Raw genomic sequence first — 26962 nt, 5'->3', positions numbered from 1 at the left:
GGGGCAGAGATTGCAATGAGCCGAGATCATGTCACTGCACACCAGCCTGGGTGACAGAGTGAGACTGTGTCCAAAAAAAAAAAAAAAAGATACAACATATGAGGGGAGAAGTCTTCAGGGAAATAGATAGCATAAATAAAAATCATGACAAATGCAGGAAATAAAGGACACACTTAGGGAAATGCAAAATGTACTAGCAAGTGTCAGCAATAAAATAGAACAAGCAGAAGAAGGAACTTCAGAGCTCAAAGACAAGATTTTGCTTTAATCAATCCAACAAGGACAAAGAAGAAAAATGTTTTTAATGAACAAAGCTTCCAAGAAGTTTGGGATTATCTTAAACAACCCAACCCAAGAATAATTGGAGTTCCTCAGGAAGAAGAGAAATCTAAAAGTTTGGAAAATATATTTGGGGGAATATTCGAGTAAAACATCCCTGGCATTGCTAGAGACCTAGACATTCAAATACAAGAAGCTCAAAGAACACCTGGGAAATTCATTGCAAAATATCATTGCCTAGGCACATTGTCATCAGGTTATCTGAGGTCAAGACAAAGGGAAGACTCTTAAGAGTTGCAAGGCAAAAGTACAAGGTAACCTATAAAGGAAAACAGATTAACAGAAAACTTCTCAGCAGAAACCCTACAAGCTAGAAGTAATTGGGGCCCTATCTTCAGCCTCATTAAACAAAACAATTATAAGCCAAGAATTTTGTATCCAGCAAAACTAAGATTCATAAATGAAGAAAAGATACAGTGTTTTTTAGACAAACAAATGCTGAGAGAATTTGCCAATACCAAGACAGTACTACAAGAACTACTAAGGGGAGATTGAAATCTTGAAACAATCCTGGAAACACATCAAAACAAAACCACTTTAAAGCACAAATGTCGCAGAACCCATAAAATTAAAATACAATTTTAAAAAGGTATACAGGCAACAAATAACGCAATGAATGGAATAGTACCTCACATCTCAATACTAACGTTGAATATAAATGGTCTAAATGTTCCACTTCAAAGATACAGAATTGCAGAATGAATAAGAATTCACCAAGCAAGTATCTGCTGCCTTCAAGAGATTCGCCTAATATATAAGGACTCACATAAACTTAAGGTAAAGGCATGGAAAAAGATATTCTATGCAAATAGACACCAAAAGCAAGCAGGTGTAGCTATTCGTATATCAGGCAAAACAAACTTTAAATCAAGAGCAGTTTAAAAAGACAAAGAGGGACATTATATAATAATAAAAGGCCTTGACCAACAGGGAAATATCACAATCCTAAATATATATGCACCTAACACTGGAGCTTCCATATTTATAAAACAATTACTACCAGACCTTAAAAATGCGATAGACAGCAAGACGATAATAGTGGGGGATTTCAAAAGTTCACAGACAGCACTAGACAGGTCATCAAGACAGAGGTCAACAGAGAAACAATGGACTTAAACTATACCCTAGAACAAATGGACTTAACAAATATTTATGAAACATTCTACCCAACAACTGCAGAATATACATTCTATTTATCAGCACATGGAAAATTCTACATAATAGGCTATATGATAGGCCACAAAAGAAGTCTCCATAAATTTTTAAAAATTGAAATTACATCAAGTACTCTCTCAGACCACACTGGAATAAAACTAGAAATCAACTCCAAAAGAAATCTTCAAAACCATGAAAATACATGGAAATTAAATAACCTGCTCCTGAATGATCAGTGGGTAAACAATGAAATCAAGATGAAAATTAAAATATTCTGTGAACCGAATGATAATAGTGAAACAACCTATAAATTTCTGGTATACAGCAAAAGTGGTGCAAAGAGGAAAGTTGATAGTGTTAAGCTACAACAAAAAGTATGAAATAGCACAAATAGACAATGTAAGGTCACACCTCAAGGAACTAGAGAAACCAAAACAAACCAAAACCAAACACGGCAGAAGAAAAGAAACCACCAAGATCAGAGCAGAACGAAATGTAATTGAATTAAACAAAACATTACAAAAGAAAAATGAAACAAAAAGCTGGTTATTTTAAAAGATAAATAAAATTGATAAACCATTGGCAACATTAACCCAGAAAAGAAGAGAGAATATCCAAATAAGCTCTATTAGAAATGATATGGGGGATATTACAACTGACACCACAGAAATACAAAAGATCATTCAAGGCTGCTGTGAACACGCGCATAAACTAGAAAACCTAGAGGAGATGAATAAATGCCTGAAAATATACAATCCTTATAGCTTAAATCAGGAAGACTTAGAAACCCTGAACAGACCAATAACAAGCAGCAAGACTGAAATGGCAATTTAAAAATTACCAACAAGAAAAAAAGTTCAGGATGGGACAAATTCACAGCAGAATTCTATCAGACATTGAAAGAACATAGGTACCAATCCTATTGACATTATTCCACAAGATAAAGAGAGAATCCTTCCTAAATCATTCTGTGAAGCGAGTATCACCCTACCACCAAAACCAGGAAAAGATATAACCAAAAAAGGAAACTACAGACCAATATCCCCAATTAATATAGATAAAAAAATAATTAACAAAATGCTAGCTAACCAAGTCCAACAGCATATCAAAAACATAATCCACCATGATCAAGTGGGCTTCATACCAAGGAAGCAGAGATGGTTTAACATAAGCAAGTCAATAAATGTGATACACCCCATAAACAGAATTAAAAACAAAAATCACATGATTATCTCAACAGATGAAGTAAAAGCATTTGACAAAAGCCAGCAGTGCTTTATGATTAAAATCCTCAGCAGAATCAGCATACCTGAATGTAATAAAAGCCTGACCTACTTGAATGTAATAAAAGCCATCTATGGCAAACACACAGCCAACATTATACTGAATGGGGAAAAGTTGAAATCATTTCCTCTGAGAACTGGAACAAGACAAGGATGCCCACTCTCACCACTTCTGTTCAACATAGTACTGGAAGTCCTAGCAAGAGCAATCAGACAAGACAAAGAAATAAATGTCATCCAAATTGGTAAAGAAGAAGTCAAACTGCCACTATTTGCTGATGATATGATCAGATACCTAGAAAACCCTAAAGACTTCCAAAAAGCTCCAAGAACTGATAAATGAATTCTGCAAAGTTTCAGGATACAAAATTAATGTACACAAATCAGTAGCTCTGCTATACACCAACAGTGACCAAGCTGAGAATCAAATCAAAACTCCATGCCTTTCACAATAGCCACAAAGTAAATAAAATACTTACAAATATACATAACCAAGGGGGTGAAAGACCTCTACAAGGAAAACTGCAAAACACTGCTGAAAGAAATCACAGACAACACAAACAAATGGAAAAACATCCCATCCTCATGGATGGGTAAAATCAATATTGTGAAAAAGACCATACTGTCAAAAGCAACCTACAAATGTAATGCAATTTTCAACAAAATGATACCATCATTCTTCACAAAACTAGAAAAAAACAATCCTAAAATTCATATAGACCCAAAAAAAGGAGCCTGCATAACCAAAGGAAGACTAGGCAAAAAAAAAAAAAAAAAAGAAAAAGAAAAAAAAAGAAATCTGGAGGCATCACATTACCCAAATTCAAACTACACTATAAGGCCATAGTCACCAAAACAGCATGATACTGGTATAAAAACAGGCACATAGACCAATGGAACAGAATAGAGAACCCAGAAATAAACCCAAATGCTTATAGCCAACTGATTTTCAACAAAGCAAACAAAAACATAAAGTCGGGAAAGGACAGCCTATTCGACAAATGGTGCTGGCATAATTGGCAAGCCACATGTAGGAGAATGAAGCTAGATCCTCATCTCTCACCTTATACAAAAATCAACTCAAGGTGTATCAAGGACTTAAATCCAAGACCTGAAACTGTAAAAATTATAGAAGATAACATTGGAGAAATCCTTCTAGACATTGGCTTAGGCAAAGACTTCATGACCAAGAACCCAAAAGTGAATGCAACTAAAACAAAGATAAATAAGTGGGACTTAATTAAACTAAAATGCTTCTGCACAGCAAAAGGAACAGTCATCAGAGTAAACAGACAATGCACAGATTGAGAGAAAATCTTCACAATCTATCCATCCAATGGAGGACTAATATCCAGAATCTCCTGGGAACTCAAACAAATTAGCAAGAAAAAGCAAATAATCTCATCAAAAAGTGGGGTAAGGACATAAATACACAATTCTCAAAAGAAGATATACAAACGGCCAACAAACATATAAAAAATGATCAATGTCACCAATGATCAGAGAAATGCTAATCAAAACCACAATTCAATACCACATTACCCCCAAAGAATGGTCATAATAAAAAAAATCAAAAACTAATAGATGTTGGCATGGATGTGGTGAAAAGGGAACACTTCTACACTGCTGGTGGGAATGTAAACTAGTACAACCACTAGAAAAAAACAGTGTGGAGACTCCTTAAGGAACTAAAAGTAGAACTAACATTTGATCCAGCAATCCCACTACTGGGTACCAACCCAGAGAAAAAGTCATTATACAAAAAAAGATATTTGCACATGCATGTTTATAGCAGCACAATTCGCAATTGCAAAAATGTGGAACCAGCCCAAGTGTTCATCAATGAGTGGATAAAGAAACTGTGGGATGTGTGTGTGTGTGTGTGTGTGTATACACACACACATATACATACATATATATAGTGGAATACGTATATATAGTGGAATATATATATAGTGGAATATATATATAGTGGGATATATATATAGTGGAATATATACATATATATGTGTATATATATATATACACTACTCAGTCATAAAAAGGAAGGAATTAACGGCATTTGCAGCAACCTGGATGGAATTGCAGACTATCATTCTAAGTGAAGTAACTCGGGAATAAAAAACCAAACATTGTATGTTCTCACTCATAAGTGGGAGCTAAGCTCTGAGAATGCAAAGGCACAAGAATGATACAATGGAATCTGGGAGCACTTGGAAAGGATGGGAGGGAGGGCTGAGGGATAAACGACTGAAAATTGGGTTCAGTGTATACTGCTTGGGTGATAGGTACACCAAAATCTCACAAATCACCACTAAAGAACTTACTCATGTAACCAAATACCACCTGTTCCACCAAAAACCAATGGAAATTTTAAAATCTAATAAAAAAAGAAAGAATGAATGTGCTTATGAGATCCAGAAAATTGTCTCAAGTGGGGGGAAAAAAACACAGAATTACTTGCTTTAAAGAGGATGTAGAGAGATCAGGGTAGAATGTTTATTCAAATAAATAATAACAAAACATTTTTCAAACCTCGAGAAAAATATAAATATCCAAATACGAGAATGTTAAAGAACACCAAGAAGACTCAATCTAAATAAGATGACTGCAAGGCATATAATAATCGAGCTCACAAAAGTCAAGGACAAATAAAGAATCCTAAAGTCGGCAAGAGAAAAAACCAAATAACATGTAAAGGACCTCTGATACGTCTATCAGCAGACTTCTTAGCAGAAATCTTACAAGCCAGTAAAGAATAGGATGACATATTGAAAGTGCAAAAGGAAAAAACTGAAAGCTGAGAATACTGCCAGCAAAGTTATCTTTAACTTGAGAATATCCACAAAGTTATCCTTAAAACATGAAGGACAGATAGACTTTCACAGAGAAAAGCTGATGAAATTCATTACTAGACCTGTCTTTCAAGTAATACTGAGTTCTTCAATATGAAAGGAAATGACACAAAAAGGCAAGAAATCATCTAGAGATCTAAAACTCACTGATAAATGTAGATACATAGACAAATTTAGAATATTATAGTACTGTACTTGTATATAAACCACTTATATCTTTACTGTGAAGACTAAAAGACAAAGCTATCAAAAATAATAACAGGCTAGGCATGGTAGCTCATGCCTATAATCCCAGCATTTTGGGAAACCAAGATGGGTCAATCACCTGAGGTCAGGAGTTCAAGACCAGCCCAGGCAATATGGCGGAACCCATCTATACCAAAAATACAAAAAATTAGCTGAGCATGGTCATGCACTCCTGTGGTTCTAGCTACTCAGGAGGCTGAGGTAAAAGGATCACTTGAGCCTTGGGGGCAGAGGTTGCAGTGAGCCAAGATTATGTCACTGTACTCCAACTTGCGTGACACAGTGAGATCCTATCTCAATAATAATAATAATACAAGCAATTTTAAGAGACAGACAATATAAAAAGATATATAGAAACAACAAAAAGTCATAAGGGGGGATGGAGTTAAAGTGTAGCACTTTTTCAATTTTCTCTTTTTTTCTCCATCATCGTCAGAGTTGTCTTTAGTTTAAAACAATTCTTTAGAATAGTCTTGCAAGTCTCCTTGTATCCATGAAGCAAAAGTCTGTAACAAATATACAAAAAATATAAAGCAAGAAATTAAGATATACTACCAGAAAAAAATCACTTATACACAAGGAAGGACAGAAATAAGGAAAAAAAGGACTTAGAAAACAAGCAGGAAGCAAATAACACAATGAAAGTTGTAAGTCCTTACCTATCCATAATAATATTGGCAGTAAATGGAATAAATTATCTAATCAAAAGACCTAGAGTGGCTGAATGAATCAAAAAATAAGACCCAAAGTAGATTCTGTGTACAAGAAACTAATTTTACTGATAAAGACATACAACAGACTGAAACTTAAGGAATGGAAAAAAGATATTCTATGCAAATGGAAACCAAAACAGAGCAGGAATAACTATACTTATATCAGATAAAGTAGATGTCAAGCCAAAAACTGTGAAAAGAAACAAAGAAGGTCATTATAAAATGATAAAAGGGTCAATTCAGCAGAGGATATAATAATTGTAAATGTATATGAACCCAGCACCAGTGCACAGAGATATATTTTAAAATATTAGTACAACTAAAGAGAGGGGTAGATCCCAAAACAATAACAGGTGTGGACTATAACACCCCACTTTCAACACGGTAAAGATCATCTAGACAAAAAAACTAACAAAGAAATGTCAGACTTAATCTGCACTATAAACTCAGAGGACCTATTACACACTTAGAAAACATTTCATCCAAAAGGTGCAGAATACACATTCTTCTCCTCAGCACATGGAACATTATCTAAGAAAGACCATATGTTAGGCCACAGAATAAATCTCAACAAATTTTTATAATATTAAAATTATATCAAGTATCCTTTCTAAATACAATGGAATAAAACGATAGAAATAAATAACTAGAATTTGAAAACTATACAAATACATGAATATTGAACAACAGGCTCCTAAATGACCAATGGGTCAATGAAGAAATTAAGAAGGAAATTTTTAAAGTTTCCTGAAACAAATGAAAATTAAAGCACAACATACCAAAACCTAGAGGACACAGCAAAAGCAATACTAAGAGGAAAGATTGTAGCAATAAATGCCTAAGTCAAGAGAAGCATAAAAACTTTAAATAAACAACCTAAAAATGCACCTTAAAGAAGTAGAAAATCAAGAACAAATCAAACCTTGAATTAGTAGAATAAATAATAAAAATTGGAGCAGAAATAAAATTGAAACTGAAAGACAATACAACAGATCAATTAAACAAAAAGTTGGCTTTTTGAAAACATGACAAAAATCTACAAACCTTCAGCCAGACTAAGAGAAGACTCAAATAAAATGACAGATGAAAAATTAGACTGGGGTGTTGGGGGCAAGTGGAGGGAGAGCATTAGGACAAATAGCTAATGCATGTGGAACTTAAAACCTAGATGACAGGTTGACAGGTGCAGCAAACCACCATGACACACATATACCTATGTAACAAACCTACACATTCTGCAGTTGTATCCTGGAACTTAAAGTAACATTAAAAAAAAAAAAAAGAAGAAAAATGAGACATTACAAGTAATACCACAGAAAATAAAAAGATTATTACAGACGATTATGAGCAGTGCCAATAAATTTTAAAACCTAGAAGAAATGGGTAAATTCCTAGACACATACAATCTACCAAGATTGAATCATAAAGAAATAGAAAACCTGAACAGACCAATAATAGGTAATGAGATAACAATGGTAATAAAATGTCTCCCATCAATGAAAAGCCCAGGATCTTGTGGCTACACTGCTGAATTCTACCAAAAATTTAAGGAAGAACTAATACAAATCCTACTCAAATCATTCCAAAATATCAAATAGGAGGGAATGCTTCCAAACTCATCCTGGAAGGCTAGCCTTATTCAGATACCATAACCAAAGACACCCCAAAAGAGAAAATTGTAGGCCAATATTACCAATAAACATACATGCAAAATCCTCAACAAAATGCTAGCAAACTGAATCCAACAACAAATTTAAAAGATCATTCGTATGATCAAGTAGGATTAATGTTAGGGATGCAATGATGGTTCAACATACACAAATCAATAAATGCGATATATCACATAAATAGAATAAAGTACCAAAACCATAAGGGCATTTCAATAGATGCCAAAAAAAAATTCAATGAAATTTAACATCGTTTCATGAAAAAAACTCTCAACAAAATGGATATAGAAGGAGCATATCTCAAAAGAATAAAGGTCATGTATGGCAAACACAGCTAGCATCATATTAAATGGGAAAAAACCTGAAAGCCCTTTGTCTATGACCTGGAAAAAGACAAAATAACTGCTTTTGCCACACAAAAAATATTATTTTCATGGGGTACATGTGTGGGCTTGTTCCATAAATATACTGCATAATGCTGGGGTTTGGGCTTCTACTGAACCCATCACCCAGATAGCTAACATAGTACTCAATAGGTAGTTTTTCAATCATTCCTCTCTTCCTCCCCCTTTTTGGAAATCCTAGTGTCCATTATTTATATCTTTATGTCCATATGCATCCATTTTTTGCCTCCCGTTTATAAGTGACAACATGCAGTATTAGATTTTCTGTTTCTGCATTCATTCACGTAGGATAATAGCCTTCAGCTGCATCCATGATGCTGAAAAGGGCATGATTTTATTCTTTTTGGTGGCTGTGTAGTATTCCACGGTGCTTTCACCACTTTTATTCAACATAGTACTGGAAATTCCAACAAGAACAATTAGTTAAGAGAAAGAAACAACACCCAAATTGGGAAGGAAGAAGTTAAATTGTCTTTATTTGCAGATAATATGATTTTATATTTAGAAAAAATCTAAAGACCCCACCAAAAACGAATTGGAACTAAGAAACTGATTTTATTTATAAAATCAACATATAAAAATCAGTAGCATTTCTAAATGCCAACTGTGAAAAATGTAAAAAAGAAATAAAGAAAGCAATCCTTTTTACAATGACTACAAAATATAAAATACCTAGAAATAAACTAAACCAAAGAAATGAAAGATGTCTGCAATAAAAATTATAAAACATTGATAAAAAATAAAGACCACACAAAAATAGAAAAATATCCATGTTCATGAGTTGGACTAATTAACATTGTTAAAATGTCCATACTACTCCAAGTTATCTACATATACATAAACACAATCTATGTCAAAATACCAAAGACATTCTTTATGGAAACAGAAAATAAACAGTCCTAAAATTCATATGGAGCTACAAAAGGATAAGAATGGTCAAAGCAATCCTGAAGAAAAAGAACTAAGCTGGGGCATCAAATTGCCTTACTTCAAATTATACTATAAACTTATGGTAACCAAAACAGCATGGTACTGGCATATGAATAGACACCTGGACCAATGAAACAAAATAGAGAACTCATAAATAAATCTATGCATTTATAGTCAACTTATTTTCAACAAAAGAGCCAAGAACACACACTATAGTAAAGACAGCCTCTGTAATAAATGTTGTTGGGAAAACTGGGTATCCATACACAGAAGAATGAAACTAGACACATCTATCTCTCACCATATACAACACCCAAATCAAAATGGATTAAAGACATAAATCTAAGATCCAAAATTATGAAGTGACTAGAAGAAAACTTTGGGGAAAAGCTTCAGAATATTGGTCTGTGCAATGATTTCTTGAGTAAGACCTCAAAGCACAGGCAACCAAAGGAAAAACGGGAAAATAAAATCACATCAGCTAAAAAACTTCTGCACAGCAAAGGAAACAATCATAAAATGAAGAGACAACCTAGATAACAAGAGAAAATATTTGCAAAGTATTCAACTGGCAGGGGATTAATAATAAAAATATGTAAGAAATTCCAACAACCCAATAGTAAAAAATCAAACAATCTGATTTAAAAATGGGCAAAAGAGCTGAGTAGACATTTCTCAAACTAAGACATACAAATGGACAACAGATATATACAAAGTGTTCTAAATCACTAATCATCAGGTAATTTTATGTCAAAATAGCAATGAGATACCATTTCACCCCAGTTAAAATGGCTATATCAAAAACACAGAAAATAAAAACTGTTGGTAAGGAAGTGAAGAAAGGGGTATCCTTGGACATTGTTAGTGGGAATATAAATTAGCATAACCATTATGAAAAACAGTGTGGTAGTTCCTCAAAAACTAAAACTAAAAATTCCATAAGATCCAGCAATCTCACTATTGGTTATATATCCAAAAGAAAGGAAATCAGCATATCAACGAGCTATCTGCACTCACATATTTATTTGCAGCACTGATCACAATAGACAAGATATGGAATCAACTTAACTGTCCATCAATAAATAAATGGATAAAAAAATGTGATATATATATATATAATAAAATATTATTCCACCATAGATTAAGATTAACCTAACACCTATTTAACTTTTTAATATGTTAGTCAATACATTGTTTTTATTGTATACCCATTTGGTTTATTATCCTAAAACATGTAACTGAAAACATCTTACTTGATATAGCAACCTAATATTGTTGATTATTTTCAGAATTATAGGATACTGTGAAAAACTATGACTCACAAAAAAAAAATTTAAATGATGTCACTTTATGCGGAATAGATAAAGTTTGTTAAGTATTGTAATCACATTCAAAAATAACTCTTTAAGTTTAAAATAAACCATGTCTCTAAATCTAAAATATGCCTACACAATGCTGTGGAGAAACACTTAATATATGTATTCGCGAGTATGTATGCTACACATTTGCGTATGGTCGTAATGGATTCATGTCGCCATAAGTGTATACACATGGTATTTCTATGTTAATTGGTAGGTTTCCAAAGAATGTGAGAAATGTCTGAAAGATGGAAAACAGATGGAGCAGGAGACCTGAGGGGAGGAGCTAGAGAGCTTGAAGGATTCAGTGAGCAGAGACAGGAAGAGAGAAAAGGCCACCTACAGGTTCCACTGCTGTGAACTGTGGAAAGGGAAGGAGGAGCCCAGGAGGGGCCCCAGGGAAAGAAAGGAAGACCTACTCTGTGTTTAGAAGAAGGGAAGACATCAGTACTAAGAGGAAACTAACACTGCAGTCTTGTGCAGAAAAAGGGCAGAGACTACAGCCACTGCAGCAGGGAAAGGTGGCAGCCCCATGTGGCTGAGGGGCGGCCGCCGCCAACAAGGAGGCAGACGGCCAGCCAGCCAAGCGCTGGGGACACCGCTGCAGTGCTCTTTGCCAGGCTCGCCGCACTCCTACACACGCTCCTCATCTACGGATCCTATCCTCCCCGCTCTTGCAAACACTCACACAGTCAATCGCCTGTTGACCCTCCTTCGGCACAGGCTCACAGCAGAGGCAGCAGAGAGGTGTCCGATTTGGGCACCCGAGGCCCGCGATCCGCAGCGGTGGGGGCCAGGCAGGGCAAAGCCATTGGTGGGCACCAGAATGGAGAGGGGGATGGGAAGGAATCCAGCAGGAGACAGGGGGTGGAGGTGAGCGCCAGGCAAGGGTGGGGTGGGGGAGTGCGGTGGACAACAGGGGAAAGGGTAGGAATAGGAGCCAGACAAGGATTTGAAAGTGATACCCAGGAAGCAAGGGAGGTAGGTACCAGGGAAGTGGTTAGGATAGGCAGTGGGGGTTATGGACAGCAGCAGGGGCACAGAGGGCATGAGGGTAGTGGGTGCTGGTCAAGGCCGCTTTGCAGGGGATTGGGAGTGGACTCCAGTGGCAGCAAGGGGTTCGGGGAGGGCAGTGGGCTCTGAGCTAGGAGGACGTGGCCCAGCCACTTCTGCAGAGTTCCTAACCACAGACAGCTCTACTGCACCACTCCAGCCTTTCCCCACAGCCCAAAGGAACTTAAGAGGGAGAGCACTGCAGGCATGCAGCCAGATTTCCAGCATTGCTTCCAGGCTCCTAGGGGAACCTTAGGCACTAGCGCAGAGTATATCCAGACATGGCTATAGGGGAAAGTTTGCCTCGTGGCACACTGGATATGTCTCTCTATCCTCTCTCCTCCCCCAGCAGTCATGAAGACCCCCAACAAACCAGGGCAGCTGCAGGACGGGCCACTGGGTCTGCAAACATGACAAAGAAAAAAGTCTCCCAAAAGAAGCAGAGAGGCAGACCTTCATCCCAGCCCCGCAGGAACATCGTGGGATGCAGAATTTCTCATGGATGGAAAGAAGGAGATGAGTCCATCACCCAGTGGAAAGGAACCGTTCTGGATCAGGTGCCTATAAATCCCTCTCTTTATCTGGTGAAATATGATGGAATTGACTGTGTTTATGGACTGGAACTTCACAGAGATGAAAGAGTTTTGTCTCTTAAAATTCTTTCTGACAGGGTGGCATCATCTCACGTTAGTGATGCCAACCTTGCAAATACCATAATTGGCAAAGCAGTGGAACACATGTTTGAGGGAGAGCATGGTTCTAAGGATGAATGGAGGGGTATGGTCTTAGCTCAAGTACCTATCATGAAAGCCTGGTTTTATATTACCTATGAGAAAGATCCTGTCTTGTACATGTACCAGCTTCTAGATGATTATAAGGAAGGTGACCTCCGCATCATGCCAGAATCCAATGAGTCTCCTCCAACAGAGAGGGAGTCAGGAGGAGTTGTAGATGGCCTGATAGGTAAGCATGTGGAATATACCAAAGAAGATGGCTCCAAAAGGATCGGCATGGTCACTCACCAAGTGGAAGCCAAACCCTCTGTGTATTTCATCAAGTTTGATGACGATTTCCATATCTATGTCTATGATTTGGTGAAAAAGTCCTAACTGTTAGGGTAAAATTTGGCACATGTGTGGAAATAAATGTATAATTTGTAGACATGAAAAAAAAGTTACCTTACAGTGTACTGAAAGCCTATGGAATCCCTGATAACCCAACATCTTTGCCAGCATTAACTGTTGTTTTGTTCTAAAAAATACAAATTTGTGTGTACGTGACATGCTGTGTGTAAGCGCTTTGTCTTGTTGAAAAGATCAGGTGTGTTTGGTAGATGGGGCATGAAAGGAAGGAACAGCTGTCAATTTCGGCTGTGAATAAAGTTCAGTTAGAATCATAATCAGTCATTTAAAAATGGCACCAGACTTAGCTGGTCTGGTCTGGAAGGGGCAGGGGAAAGAACAAGAGATTAGCTGTCTCGGGGAGAGAGGAGGAGGTGACTGCTTAGGAAAAGGTGGAAAAGGGACAGAAAGGGAGGGGATTCTTGGGGGAGGGGATGACCTATGAGGAGGAAACCTCCAAATGGGAAAGGAGTGAAGACTAACAGAGGGAGAGTGAGATCTTGGGGCTTAGAGGAAAACAGACAGAATAAATTGAGAACAGAGGAACATAAAGAAGTTTAGAAGATGGACCAGAGTAAGGGGGAGAAGTATCAACCTGACAGGGATCTGGGGAGAGGCTAATGGAAACACAAAGGAAGAGTTGTGTGGGTTAGGGTGTTACAGGGATTAGAAGAGGGCCACTGAGGAAGAAAGAATTCAAAGAATAAAGACTGAGAGAGGGAGTGGGAATACAGGAAAAGAGTTGTGGGCCCATGAGAGATGGGAAGGTCAAGGAAAATGTTGGACTTCTGGCAGTGTCCATATTGCTCTTCCTGGCTCTATGCACAAAGGAAGTGGCAACTGTCAAAGATGCTGGATGCATTGGAGGTTCCTTAGAAGAGCTTTCTGACAGGAATGACTCAGTCAAGTTAATCCGGAGCCAAGTTTATGCCCATAAGGCTTTTCCTGTTTCAGGGAGTTCATGACAAATCCACCCAGAGAACCCCAGCCCTCAGCCTAAACACACTAACATGGTGCCCCACAAGTGCTGGGCTGTGGGCTGCCTCCTCACATTTGTCCTGCACTAGATAAGCAATCCTGGTAGAGGATGGGTCAGTGGGGCTCTCAGAACTTAAGAGATGTGCCATCTTGCATTTGGAAAGTACTTTATCCAGAAAAAAGGAAACCTTACTGAACTCAGGTGCAGCAGTCTCATCACACCAGTTCCTTCTGCTGGAATGTTTGTTTTCTATCTAGAGACAAGGTGCATCAGAGGATTGAGCCTAGTGTTTCTCTCCACGGTATGGGGAGTACTTGTCTGTCCATGCTTCTTACAGCAGCTGCCTGAAACCATAGGTGGCTCCAACAAATGACCCACTAAAAGAGACCTGCTGTCCCAAGAAGCCACATTCTGGTTAGACCTTCCCCACAAAGCTGGTGTCTGCATACCCCTCACAGGCACCTGTTGGCCAGTCTTGCCTACCCAAGCTCACAGAAATCTGTGATAGAAGTCTGTGAAGCTCTTTGTTTCCAGGTGAGGCAGATGCCATGGGGCAGTCGGGCTGGAAGTTGTGACTTGGTATAACTCATTCAGCTGTACAGTATCACAAGGAAGTGTCAAGGTTGGTGGGGAGAGGGAGCAGCAACCCACCAAAAGTCCCTCAGAACTATGGTGTCTGATGCAAAGATAGATCTGTGTATTTCTCTTCCTCCCCTCCTTGCCTTTCCCCAGTCTTTCTCCTGTAGCCCATCTGAAAACCCTCTCACTAGTTTCTGCAACCACACCCTTCACTAAATTATACCTCTGACCCCAAAGAAAGAGTGCTGGTGACCCCTGCTGCCCAGGTTACCCTAACTCCATGGATAGTGGGAGATGCAAGGAGCTGTCAGGAGTTGAAAGAAGATGGTAAATAGAGTTTATTCTCTGCACCCAACATGGCCTGAGGCTGACTGCCTCAAGAATTACACAAGGCAAGCCTACCTCACCGTAGCAGGGATTAATTTTCATGTATACATCACACAATTCAGTCCAACAAATACCAGCTGACTGCCCAGGGACCAATCTCAGTCAGCTGCCAGATTTTGTTTCATCTTTGTGTTTTCATTGTTTTCTGTTTTTAATTGAGTACTTTAGACATTTGAGAGATTGCACACAATGAAAATTTATGTTTCTGGCATCTCCTGAAAGTGAAACAGAACAATTACAAACAACAACAACAACAACAACAACAACAACGTGAGGATTGGGGCCCTCATTCCAACAAGGATACATGCAGCTGGGCCTTAGGTAGGTCCCAGTCCAGTTTATACTCCGAATACCCTCTCCAGGTGGCCACACCCCCAGCTGGCCTGCTTCACTCTAATAAAATGCACAGTTGTTCCCTGGAAGCGTTTGCACTTGTGACTGGGGCTACACCCTGGAAACACTGCCCCTTTGACTTGCTTTGATCCCATTTGCTTTTTAATTTACTTGTTTTATCTTTACCCCACAAATACTTACTTCAGGTGGGCTCTCTGCCAGGCATTCTTCTAGGCACAGATATTGATGATGTAATAATGAATGAAAGAAGCAAACTAAAATTCTTATCCTCATGGAGCTTTCATTTTAGTGTGGGGGATAGACAGTAGCCAAAATGAATAAGCAATTATAATGTGTATTCATAGTGACTAGTGTTAAATAGAAAAATATAAAGCAAGGAATTGGGATAGAAAATTTCAGGAGGGAGGCTGAAACTAGATAGATAAGGTGTCCAGGGAAGGCCTTACTGAGAACTTGGCTTTTGAGTCTCACCTGAAGGCAGTGGGAGAACTCACCCTGTAGCTGTCTGGGGAAGGAGCATTCCAGATGGAGGGACAGCAGGTGCTGAGGCCCCAAGACAGGTTTAGGCTGGCATGTTTGAGGAGCAAGGAGGATGCTATCATGTCTGGAGCTGAGTGAGCAAGGCAGAGAAAAGCAGGAGCTGGTTTCAGAGAGGTAATGGGGATGAGAGAGAGAGGCAGACAGCTTATAGCCCTGTAGGTTTCAAAATGCAATTTGGCTTTTACATGGAATGTGATGGAGACCCATCCATGTATTGATAGTGGAGGGGAGACAAGATTTGTCTTAGTTTTACAGGATCACTCTGACAACTTGGAGAATAGTTTTTATTAGTATATGATGAATAAAGGGAGAATAATTAGTAGGATATTCCAATTATTTTGGTAACCGATAATGGTGGGTTTCAGTATCCTGGTGGTAGTAGACATGGTGAAAATTAGTTGGATCTGGCTGTTTTCAGGTATACCCTGCATGTTTTCCTATTTGATGATGTTGTGCAGTGGAAGATAAATATGAGTCAAGGACTACACCATGTTTTCTGGTCTTCTTTTGAAGATCTTAAGAGAAACAAATTCCCAGTGAAAACCATAGATGACAGAATTGGGCTCTATACTCAATGCCTAGATTGGGCCTCCCCGCTCTGGATAACTCCCATAGCCATTATATTGGAAACCACTGATATGTTATTTTGGCAATGGGCCAACAAAGGGAGTTTGTCACAGATTTAAAACTGTTAGTGAAAAATTTAATGTACGGCTGTTCAAAAGTTCTTAGTATTCAGACAGGGCTTAAACCTGTATTCTGTTTGGATAAAGAACAGATGTTTATACTTCAGTAGATTTGTTCAAAATTCATTACATATATCACGTCCCATTTCCCATTCCCCAAGCCCATGTGCTATTATCGGTACTGAGAATACATGAGTTAAAATGTAAGAGAGTTTCATATTAATGATCAGTGATGGGATCACACACAATTAATCAGTCTTGGTTCGTGCACTCATCACAGTAAAAGAGATATGGTCAGAATCCTCCAACTCTTTTCCTTAGGTCACTACTGGACATAGATGGAAGTTGACACTGTGAAATTCCAAGAGTTTTTCTTTCCTCTCAGAGATTACGGTACATTTCCTAGTAAATCATTTCCTATATTTATTTTTGGTAGGTAATGATAGGTTCAAGCAGATCTGTAACATTTTTGCTTTCTCTTTCAGATTGAAATTGTACCACATCTCAAGAAAACGTTACAGTTATGTACAGTTAATGTTTCAGAGGACTAAGAATGAAAAATCTTTACTCTTTGTAAGTTTGTAACCATTTGAGAGAACAGCACCATAATGACACATTTGGAAGTCAAAATACCCCCTTGGTATTTAATAAAAGCTGAACTGGAGGACATGGTTAGATACGGGGCTTCAAGGACTTCCTAATATTTCACCCAAACACAAGCACAACTGGATAATGATGGACTTCTCTGATACGGCCGCAAAGCTTATCCTACGTTTGAGAATGAATTAGAGTGTCTCTTCTGTCCAAAAGAAATAAACCCAAGAGATAAATAAAATGGTTTTTCACATGTCCAACTCCTCTCACACTCACCAATTAGGAAAGCCTTTGAGAGATATGCAGCCAGGGGAATTAGGGTGCTATTTGGCAAATGCTATACACAGTACTTCATAGAAACAAAATGGAATTTTTTAATTTTATGCAGTTAATATGTTGCACAATATACCTGAGAATAATTTGCAATGTATTGTAGTTAGAGGTTAGATATTTTCAGTGTGGCTTTAATGTCCTTTTAAAAATCTATTTCGGAGGCATCTGAAATAAACTATAAGTTGCTGAGCTCGCTAGTTTAAATAAGTAATAGCACATATTAAAGAGGGACCTCACGAAGTGGGAGCATGATTCCACTGACTCCCCTAAAATCTTCTTGCCTCTGTCTTGAAGGAAGTAAACTATACCACTGATTGACCACAGGAGTGGCTAATTAAAACCACTAGTCTAAAAGACACTAAACAGTGGGCACATGAAAACTCTTTCGCTAAAAATCGCTAAACTTTAAAATGTTGAATGAAATATGACAGACCTCCTTTTAAATGTATAGCTGAGCTTTAAATATTGTGAGGGAAGTCAACAGGGACCAACAATTAAGAAAGAACTGCAAACAACAGTAGTAAGCACATAACCTGATGCTTTGGCAACATGGAAGGAGAGGGGTGCTGTCTCAGTAACTAAAGGATTTTAAAAAGAAGATAAGGCCTTAAGTTCGATAAATTTGGCTGTTGGAAACTAAGATCTTCTCATCTGTATTTCAACTCTCCACATAAATAGCCCCGAACTATATTTTAAAAATGTAAACCAGATTATGCCACCCTCCTGCTTAGAATGCTCCAAAGGCTTCTTATTGCAGTTAATATACAAAACAATCTTCATGCCTTATTCTGCATGCGCTAGATCATGCATTCTCAAACAGAATGATATTGCCCCCAAAAGGGGGAAATATGATTGTTGGTGTGAGAAGTGGAAAGATATGAAGTTTTACAATGGTTTGTGTCCTCCAAAGCTCAACTGTATTTGACAAAATCTTATACTTTAGAACTTAATCACTCTTGTTTTCTTCGATATCACAGGAACATTGCCATTGAGCTCATGGAAGATACATGAAATGTATGCAAGACCAGCACTACAAAATCATAGCAAATAGATGACTTTGATTGTAGGACTTTCAATCTATTGCTCATTCTTGAAGTCATATGTCAAGAAGTGGCCTTTGTGTACCTACTGGCTGCCACTGAGTGACTATGTTTGATCCTCGATGTCTGGTGTGTGACTTGGGCTTTGAGAATTAAATAAAAATAGTTAATATTTAACTTTACAGAAGTTATTTAACCCATCATAATTTCTGTCAAGTACTAAAAAGAAAAAATGATAATATATGAATATCTAGCTGCTAGTTACAACTGATTTTGTCATATCAAGCAAAAGTGAAAAGTTAAATTCACAAAAATTACTTTGAAGAAATTAATTTAATGTTTTCCATTGTTTCACCTTTTCTAGAAAAATGTCGTGAATAATTTTTTAAATGTGATTACATCACTATTATGTATTTATATAAACTGCCAATTTGCATACATACTTTGACACATTATAATTTATGTAAGTAAATACATTCCATTAAAAGTCACTTAGCAAATACACTTATACAGTTAAGTTAGATATTGCTAGCTTTCTAATTTTTAATTTAACTACTACCTTCAAATTTTATTCATACTTAATCCTGCATACAGGTTGATTATATATAAAATACAGATATACATGCATTTATTGACTAGATTATACAGTACATCATTGGTATTCAAATTTCATGAGGAGACAATTAGGAAAAAGAAGAAAATCCTTATAAAGCCATCTAGTGGGGAGGGGATAATAGTGAAATAAGTTGATGGGTACAGCACAGCAACATGGCACAAGTATACATATGTAACAAACCTGCACGCTATGCACATGTACCCTAGAACTTAAAGTATAATAATAAAAAATAAAAAATAAATAAAAAAAGAATGAAGAAGCAGTGCTCTAGATGATCTCACTCTTTTGCGATTCAAATATGGTCTCCTTTTTACTACATATTACAGCCATACTAACATTTTTTTCTATTCTCAAAGGTAACAAGCTTGTTTCCACTTCAAAGTCTTCATGCTAGAGCTATTTCTTACCCCCAGAGATTTTCATAACTTTCCATAAGTGGTTGCTTCTCATATTCAGGTCTTGACTCAAATATCACCTGTTCAGAGATTCTCTCCTTCTACCCCATAACCTTGGTGTTTCTTGCTCTGTAGTACTTACCACTATGTGAACTTGTCTTTTAGATTGTTTATTTTCTGTCTTACTCCACTAGAATAAAAACTTTGAATGCAGGAATCTTGTCTATCTAATTCATTCTAGTAATGCAGTGCCTATGAAAGGGTCTGGAACATAGGAGACACTCTATAAACATTGTGGAGCAAGTGAATTATTGCATGACAATTTTATATTTTCAAATAACCTATTATAAATCCCTTTGCATTTGTTGGTCCTTTTTTCTGTATTGCCAGTTTTCTTTCCTATTGTTTTATTTTTTCACAAAACTTAGACATATGTTTTGCTATATATTCTACTAATTTTCTATTTTTTCACTTCATCAGTCTCTGCATATTTTAGTTACTTCCTTTAAGTTTCCACGGCTATCTATAATGATAATTTCTGGCTAATTTTTAAGGGAAATAGTCATTACTATAAATTTATCTTTGAATAGAGTTCTGGCTGTAACTGGCACATTTTAATATGTTGTGTCCTCATTGCTATCATTTCTCAAGTTCTCTGTTGTTAATTTTTTCTTATTTTCTTTTTGATTCAATAACTTCTTGGAAGATTGCTAAAAATTTATAAATACTGGGGGAAGGCCAGACAAAGCACATATATATTCTTAAATAAAAGATAGTCTTCTTTATCTGGAAAGGTTCTTTTATATCAGGACAGGTAACATTAAGAAGGAAGAATGTGGCAACATTGAGAGAAGACAAAGATACCTACCTCATCAGCAAAATACGCACCATCAACCTTCAAAATAGATGGAATGAGAAATGTCACAATTGGATTGCATTCACTTGTTATCGCAGCATTGTTTGAAACAGCAAAAATAGCTGGGGGAAAATCTTGAATGTCTATCAATACCAGAACTGTTGAATACATTGTGTTTATGTATCACTTGAAATAGTATACAATTATAGAGAAGATGTTTTAGAAATATATATAGATGTGTCGTTGCACACAAATGTAAAGAGTATGATCCCACTTATGTTAAAAAGTGAGAAGGACTTCCAAATTCCGATGTTTACGTTTATATTTATATATTGTTGTAGTATCATACAAAATGGTTTGGAAGAACATATACCAGGGATTTAACACTGGTGAAGTGTGACTGAAGATGGAACGTGAGAACACTGGGATGTCCTGAGAGGTGGCAAGGAGAAAAAGGAAATGAGATAGAGAAAGGTCTATTTCATTCATCATAGATCTTTTCATTGTTAAAAGATCGCAGTAAACCATATTAATTTTTGGTAATTTTGAAAGATAGTCTTAACTAATATTAATGCATGAAATTTAAAAATAAGTGATTAGAATGCTATTTTTTATTCTCACAAGATTGAATATCAGGATCACCTCTTTAAGACAGAGAAATCTAAAGTATATGGAAAATAATACATGTGAGGTGGAGAGACTGGAGTCCGGAAGCCTACCTCTTCCTTTGAGGGAAATATAAGAGGCTCATCACTTTGTTGATAGCGTTTATTTAGGGAGTTATTTACTAATCCTGGTATATTTTTTCTTGTAGTGCAAATGAGAATGATGCCTTTTTACCTCATGCTTGTTTTTTAGATAGCTCCTTATTCCTTATTTGCAACTGAATACTGGATTTTTTAAGTCTGGAAGTAATGTCCCATTTCCTGATATGGGAGCTGGTTGGATGAATGAGTGCCTGAGAATGTATTGTTTCATATAACTTAAAAGTATAACGGTATTGTCTAGGGATACTATATAATTTAAGTCTGGGAACGCTAAGCCATTTAAGATGCCTTCAACTGTAAGTAACAGAAAACCCAGATTCAAATTGCTTTAACTATAAAGAAACTTGTTACCTCATAACTTGGAGTCAGAAGTAGGACTCCAGGGATGGTATGATCAACAGCAAAATGATAAGATCAAAGCGCACAGAGTATTCCTATTCTCTCTTCTTCCATCTTCATTACATAAGTTTTGCCCTCAGGATGATTACAGATATTCCAAAGGTCATATAAAGATATAGCATCATCCTAAAAAAGAAAAGGGAACATTATTTCCTGTTTCTTTTCTTAAGAGTAAAGAAATTTTTTTCAGAAGTCTTCCAGCAGATATACTATGATGCTTAATTGACCAGGATTAGATCACATGCCCAATGCCAAATCAATCACTTACAGGAAGAATGGCATCACCATAACTAGCTTAGACTAATCTTCTAAAGTGAGATGAATATTCAAAAGTCAGTCAGTGGCCATAACCACCTACGTGTACAGAATGTGTCACTAGGACAGTCTCCCTCTTTTTGCATAGGCTGGCTCCATTCTGTTCTTTGGGGTACCTTCATTCTCAATCTATTGATGATAGTAAAGTGAATAGAGCAGCTTAATCCTCATATCCTTTCGGGTTCACTCTCTTCCAATGGAAACTGCCACATGCCTAGGAGTTTGTGTCTCATTGGCTTTGACTAGGTTGGATGCTTATTCCTAAACTAATCATTGCAACAGTAATTCCATACCCTGAAAAGTCAGACTTGTTGTTCCCAAGAGGAAAATTGTGGCACTATTACCAGAAGAAAGGTGATAAGATGCTAGGCTGCAGTATCAATTGATGTCTATTACAATTAAATATATTTTTGCAGCTCAGCATCTATATAAACCTTTCCTGCTATATATACATGTCCAAATATTTCTCTAATTTTTACTTTGATCAGCTACTGATAGAGTATGAATTGCTGTCTATTTGGAAAATATCTTTGCAAGAATAACTGCTACTTTAACTTTTTAGACAACAGATTAGTTAATGATTGTTTTTGAACTTTAAATAAATTGAATAGAATAATGTGTGCCCCTTTGTTCTCTGGCTTCTTTTTTCAACATATTTGAGAGATTCATTCATGTTTTTCCATGTAGTTGTAGCTTGAATATTCTCACTACTGCATGATATTCCAATGTATGAATATACCCCAACATATCTAGTATATGGTTGATGGAAATGTAGGTGTTTTTTACTTTGGAGTCATTACAAATAGTTAAACACATTTTTTTCTTTTTCAAACCACTATTGAGGTATGATTTACAGTCACAAAGCTGTGCCTATTTAATGTATACATCCTAAGGATGAACACATATATTTCATAATAAAAAATAGGGTTTGAGATTTTAGTAATAGGAGACTAAACAGTTCAAAACAACTTTCCCTAAAATCTGAACAAATTGAGTAAATCTGAACAAATATAGTAAAAAAGAAAATCTGCTCTCAATGGCATCTAAAAGCTGAGAAATACGAAATAATTATCTAGCTGAGATAGAAGGAGAACAGATCCAAGAGGCAAACAGGGCATTTGGTGGATGTTTTTCTACTGGGAAAGTTTACCCATTCTAGAGAGAACCACTGAAAGACTTAGATGCTCAACAGAACTTGTGACTGCTTGTTAAATATATGAATACAGAATCTGGAGTCCAGAACCTTGGTAACTCCCTAACCCCTTACTTTTCATTGAAATTCCAGGGTTGAAATCCTAGGAGTAAGAGTTAACCATAACTTTAAAAAAGCCTTCGCTGAAATTACAACATATATGCAAATTGCTTCCCATAAAAATTGTATAAACTTTCACTTGCATCAGCACTAGATATGAACCCCTTTTTTCATGATCAATGACATTAAGTAACATTTTAATGTTCTTTCATACTTTGCTGAATCAAGATTATTATTTCTATTTTTCCTTGTAGACGTTATTTTACTAACTGTACTTGGTCTGTTAACATCCGACTCATCCCCTCATTCAAATACCATAAGTATCTGAATAAGAAAGATACCATTAAGCAATGTTTTGTTTACAGAGTTTTTGGTTGGTTCATTTGCTTTCTGGTCAATTTTATTTGGCTGCTTTTTACCTTTTAATAAATCAAATATTGATATTGGTACAACATTAGTATACAACCTTTCTCAAAATATTTAAAGAATCATTTTAACATTCCTTAAAGAATACCCAGTGTTTCTCCACTGATTTATAAAACTATAACTTTTATCTAATTATTTCTTAGGAAGTTATTTTTTGCAAAGCTTTCTATTCCGATACATAGATCTGATTACTCATTATTGTAGAAACATTATGTCAAATGTCCAGTACTGGGAGAAAAGCCAAATTATAAATCACTTTAAAATTGAGTTTTATGGACCAAGCACAAGATATGTAACAGGTGCTCAACAAATATTTGTTGAATGAAAAAATCGATTAGAAAGCATCTAATTTCCTGGAAAAATTAATAGACATGAAATTACAGATAAAAAACAATCTCAGTTTTGCAAAAATTTAGGAAAAAGGGGGAAAAAAACCTATGAGCATTAATATTTTGCTGTGAGGCCCTCAAAAATGGGAGATACGACTGCAGTTGATGATTTTCCTCTTAATATTAATTTCCCAAAATTTAGATAGTGCTCACATTGTACATGCACTTATCTTGCAATAAAGAAAAGGGAAAAAAATCCCTTAAAAACAAAAACAAAAACGTCAGGAAAGATCAGACAGGAAAAATTAGGTAGAGACTGGGTCAAAACGGCAGACTTACCATAGTGAATTTCTCTGTTCCAACTCCAAATCCTTTCAAAAAGAGGAAAGACATATTTAGGTGTAAAGAATAAATCCATAAGGGCAAGGGACTGGGCGCGGGGCGGGGTGGGGGAGCGGTGTGGGCGCGGGGCGGCGGCAAGGCGAATTCCAAGAAGATGGAAAGCAGATAGGGCAGGAGGACTAAGAAGGTGGGGGTGGGAATCAAGGGGCCCTGAAACGGGTGATGAAGGCGCCACAGGGTTCCGAGGACTACTGTGGCACCAACTACTCTGAATTTGGGAAGAGGCGGAGTCAGAGCCTATAGCTTCTCCAGGGCTCCAGGCTGTGTGGTGGGCGTGGGAGCCTGGTGGAGAGGGCGCGGTGTTTGGCAGGAAGAGGAGGCCTCTCTCTGGGCAGGAAGCTGCGCTACGGAAAGAGGGAGGAGACTGCGGCGGCGACAGCAGGGACTGGTGGAATCCCGATGTGGCTGAGGGGCCGCCACCGCCAGCAGGGAGGCGGAGGGCTAGCAAGCCAAGCGGTGGCAACGCCGCTGCAGTCCTCTTTGCCTGCCTTGCAGCCCTCCTAGACACGCTCATCTACGGATCCTACCCTCCCAGCTCTTGCAAGCATTCACTCGGCCGGTCGCCTGCTGACCCTCCTTCGCCACAGGCTCATAGCGGAGGCAGCAGCGAGGTGTCCGATTTGGGCACGTGAGGCCCGCGATCCGCGGCGGTGGACGCCAGGCAGGGCAAGGCCATTAGTGGGCGCCAGAATGGAGAGGGGGATGGGAAGGAATCCAGCAGGAGACCTGGGGTGGAGGTGGGCGCCAGGCAAAAGTCGGGTGGGGGAGTGCGGTGAGCTACATGAAAAGGGGGTAAGAACGGGAGCCAGACAAGGATTTGAAGGTGAGCTCCAGGAAGCAAGGGCGGTGGGTATCAGGGAAGTGGTTAGGGTAGGCAGGGTTTGTTGTGGACAGCAGCTGGGACACTCAGGGAAGGAGGTCAGTGGGTGCCGGTGAAGGCCGCTTTGCAGGGGATTGGGAGTGGACTCCAGTGGCAGCAAGGGGTTCGGGGAGGGCAGTGGGCTCTGAGCTAGGAGGACGTGGCCCAGCCACTTCTGCAGAGTTCCTAACCACAGACAGCTCTACTGCACCACTCCAGCCTTTCCCCACAGCCCAAAGGAACTTAAGAGGGAGAGCACTGCAGGCATGCAGCCAGATTTCCAGCATTGCTTCCAGGCTCCTAGGGGAACCTTAGGCACTAGCGCAGAGTATATCCAGACATGGCTATAGGGAAAAGTTTGCCTCGTGGCACACTGGATATGTCTCTCTATCCTCTCTCCTCCCCCAGCAGGCATGAAGACCCCCAACGCACAGGAAGCCGAAGGGCAACAAACCAGGGCAGCTGCAGGACGGGCCACTGGGTCTGCAAACATGACAAAGAAAAAAGTCTCCCAAAAGAAGCAGAGAGGCAGACCTTCATCCCAGCCCCGCAGGAACATCGTGGGATGCAGAATTTCTCATGGATGGAAAGAAGGAGATGAGCCCATCACCCAGTGGAAAGGAACCGTTCTGGATCAGGTGCCTATAAATCCCTCTCTTTATCTGGTGAAATATGATGGAATTGACTGTGTTTATGGACTGGAACTTCACAGAGATGAAAGAGTTTTGTCTCTTAAAATTCTTTCTGACAGGGTGGCATCATCTCACGTTAGTGATGCCAACCTTGCAAATACCATAATTGGCAAAGCAGTGGAACACATGTTTGAGGGAGAGCATGGTTCTAAGGATGAATGGAGGGGTATGGTCTTAGCTCAAGCACCTATCATGAAAGCCTGGTTTTATATTACCTATGAGAAAGATCCTGTCTTGTACATGTACCAGCTTCTAGATGATTATAAGGAAGGTGACCTCCGCATCATGCCAGAATCCAATGAGTCTCCTCCAACAGAGAGGGAGCCAGGAGGAGTTGTAGATGGCCTGATAGGTAAGCATGTGGAATATACCAAAGAAGATGGCTCCAAAAGGATCGGCATGGTCATTCACCAAGTGGAAGCCAAACCCTCTGTGTATTTCATCAAGTTTGATGATGATTTCCATATCTATGTCTATGATTTGGTGAAAAAGTCCTAACTGTTAGGGTAAAATTTGGCACATGTGTGGAAACAAATGTATAATTTGTAGACATGCAAAAAATGTTGCCTTTCAGTGTATTGAAAGCTTATGGAATCCCTGATAACCCAACATCTTTGCCAGCATTAACTGTTGTTTTGCTCTAAAAAATACAAACTCGTGTGTACATGACATGCTGTGTGTAAGCGCTTTGTCTTGTTGGAAAGATCGGGTGTGTTTGGTGAATGGGGCATGAAAGGAAGGAACAGATGTCAGAGATCTTGTGGCTTAGAGGAAAATACACAGAATAAATTGAGTAGAGAGGAACACAAAGAAGCTTAGAAGAGATCCAGAGTAAAGAGGAGAAGGATCAACCTGACAGGGATCTGAGGAGAGCCTAAAGGATACACAAAGGAAGAAGCTATGTGGGTTAGGGTGTTGGAGCAGTTAGAAGAAGAGGGCCATTGAGGAAGGAGGAATTCAAAGAAGAAAGACTGACAGAGGGAGTGGGAATACAGGAAAAGAGTTGTGGGGTGTGGGGCCCATGAGAGATGGGAAGGC

The 26962-nt window shown here is 38.1% G+C and overlaps 2 protein-coding genes across 15 annotated transcripts; both read left to right on the top strand.

Annotated features, from left to right (window-relative positions):
- The first annotated feature begins 12144 nt into the window (after positions 1-12144).
- On the top strand, positions 12145-18863 carry LOC135969219 (spindlin-2-like). The gene has a single exon (XM_074030303.1). The coding sequence runs from the start codon at positions 12285-12287 to the stop codon at positions 13110-13112; it is 828 nt and encodes a 275-aa protein (XP_073886404.1). The 5' UTR covers positions 12145-12284; the 3' UTR covers positions 13113-18863.
- A 5869-nt stretch (positions 18864-24732) lies between these two features.
- On the top strand, positions 24733-26593 carry LOC102121257 (spindlin-2). 14 transcript variants are annotated; one of them, XM_065538455.1, is made up of 3 exons: positions 24733-24984; positions 25644-25870; positions 26174-26593. In XM_065538455.1, exons 2-3 carry the CDS (start codon positions 25646-25648, stop codon positions 26420-26422), a joined length of 474 nt encoding a protein of 157 aa, XP_065394527.1. In that variant the 5' UTR covers positions 24733-24984; positions 25644-25645; the 3' UTR covers positions 26423-26593. The 14 variants fall into 14 exon arrangements, with proteins under 14 accessions (XP_065394527.1, XP_073886403.1, XP_045240155.1 ...); XM_074030302.1 differs by having other exon boundaries at positions 25641-25870; XM_045384220.1 differs by having other exon boundaries at positions 24733-25039.
- The last annotated feature ends 369 nt before the right edge of the window (positions 26594-26962 follow it).

The sequence above is a fragment of the Macaca fascicularis genome, chromosome X (assembly GCF_037993035.2).
Source record: "Macaca fascicularis isolate 582-1 chromosome X, T2T-MFA8v1.1".
Lineage (NCBI taxonomy): Eukaryota > Metazoa > Chordata > Mammalia > Primates > Cercopithecidae > Macaca > Macaca fascicularis.
Note: the sequence above shows the minus strand (reverse complement) of the source record. Positions and strands in the feature narration are given on the sequence as shown.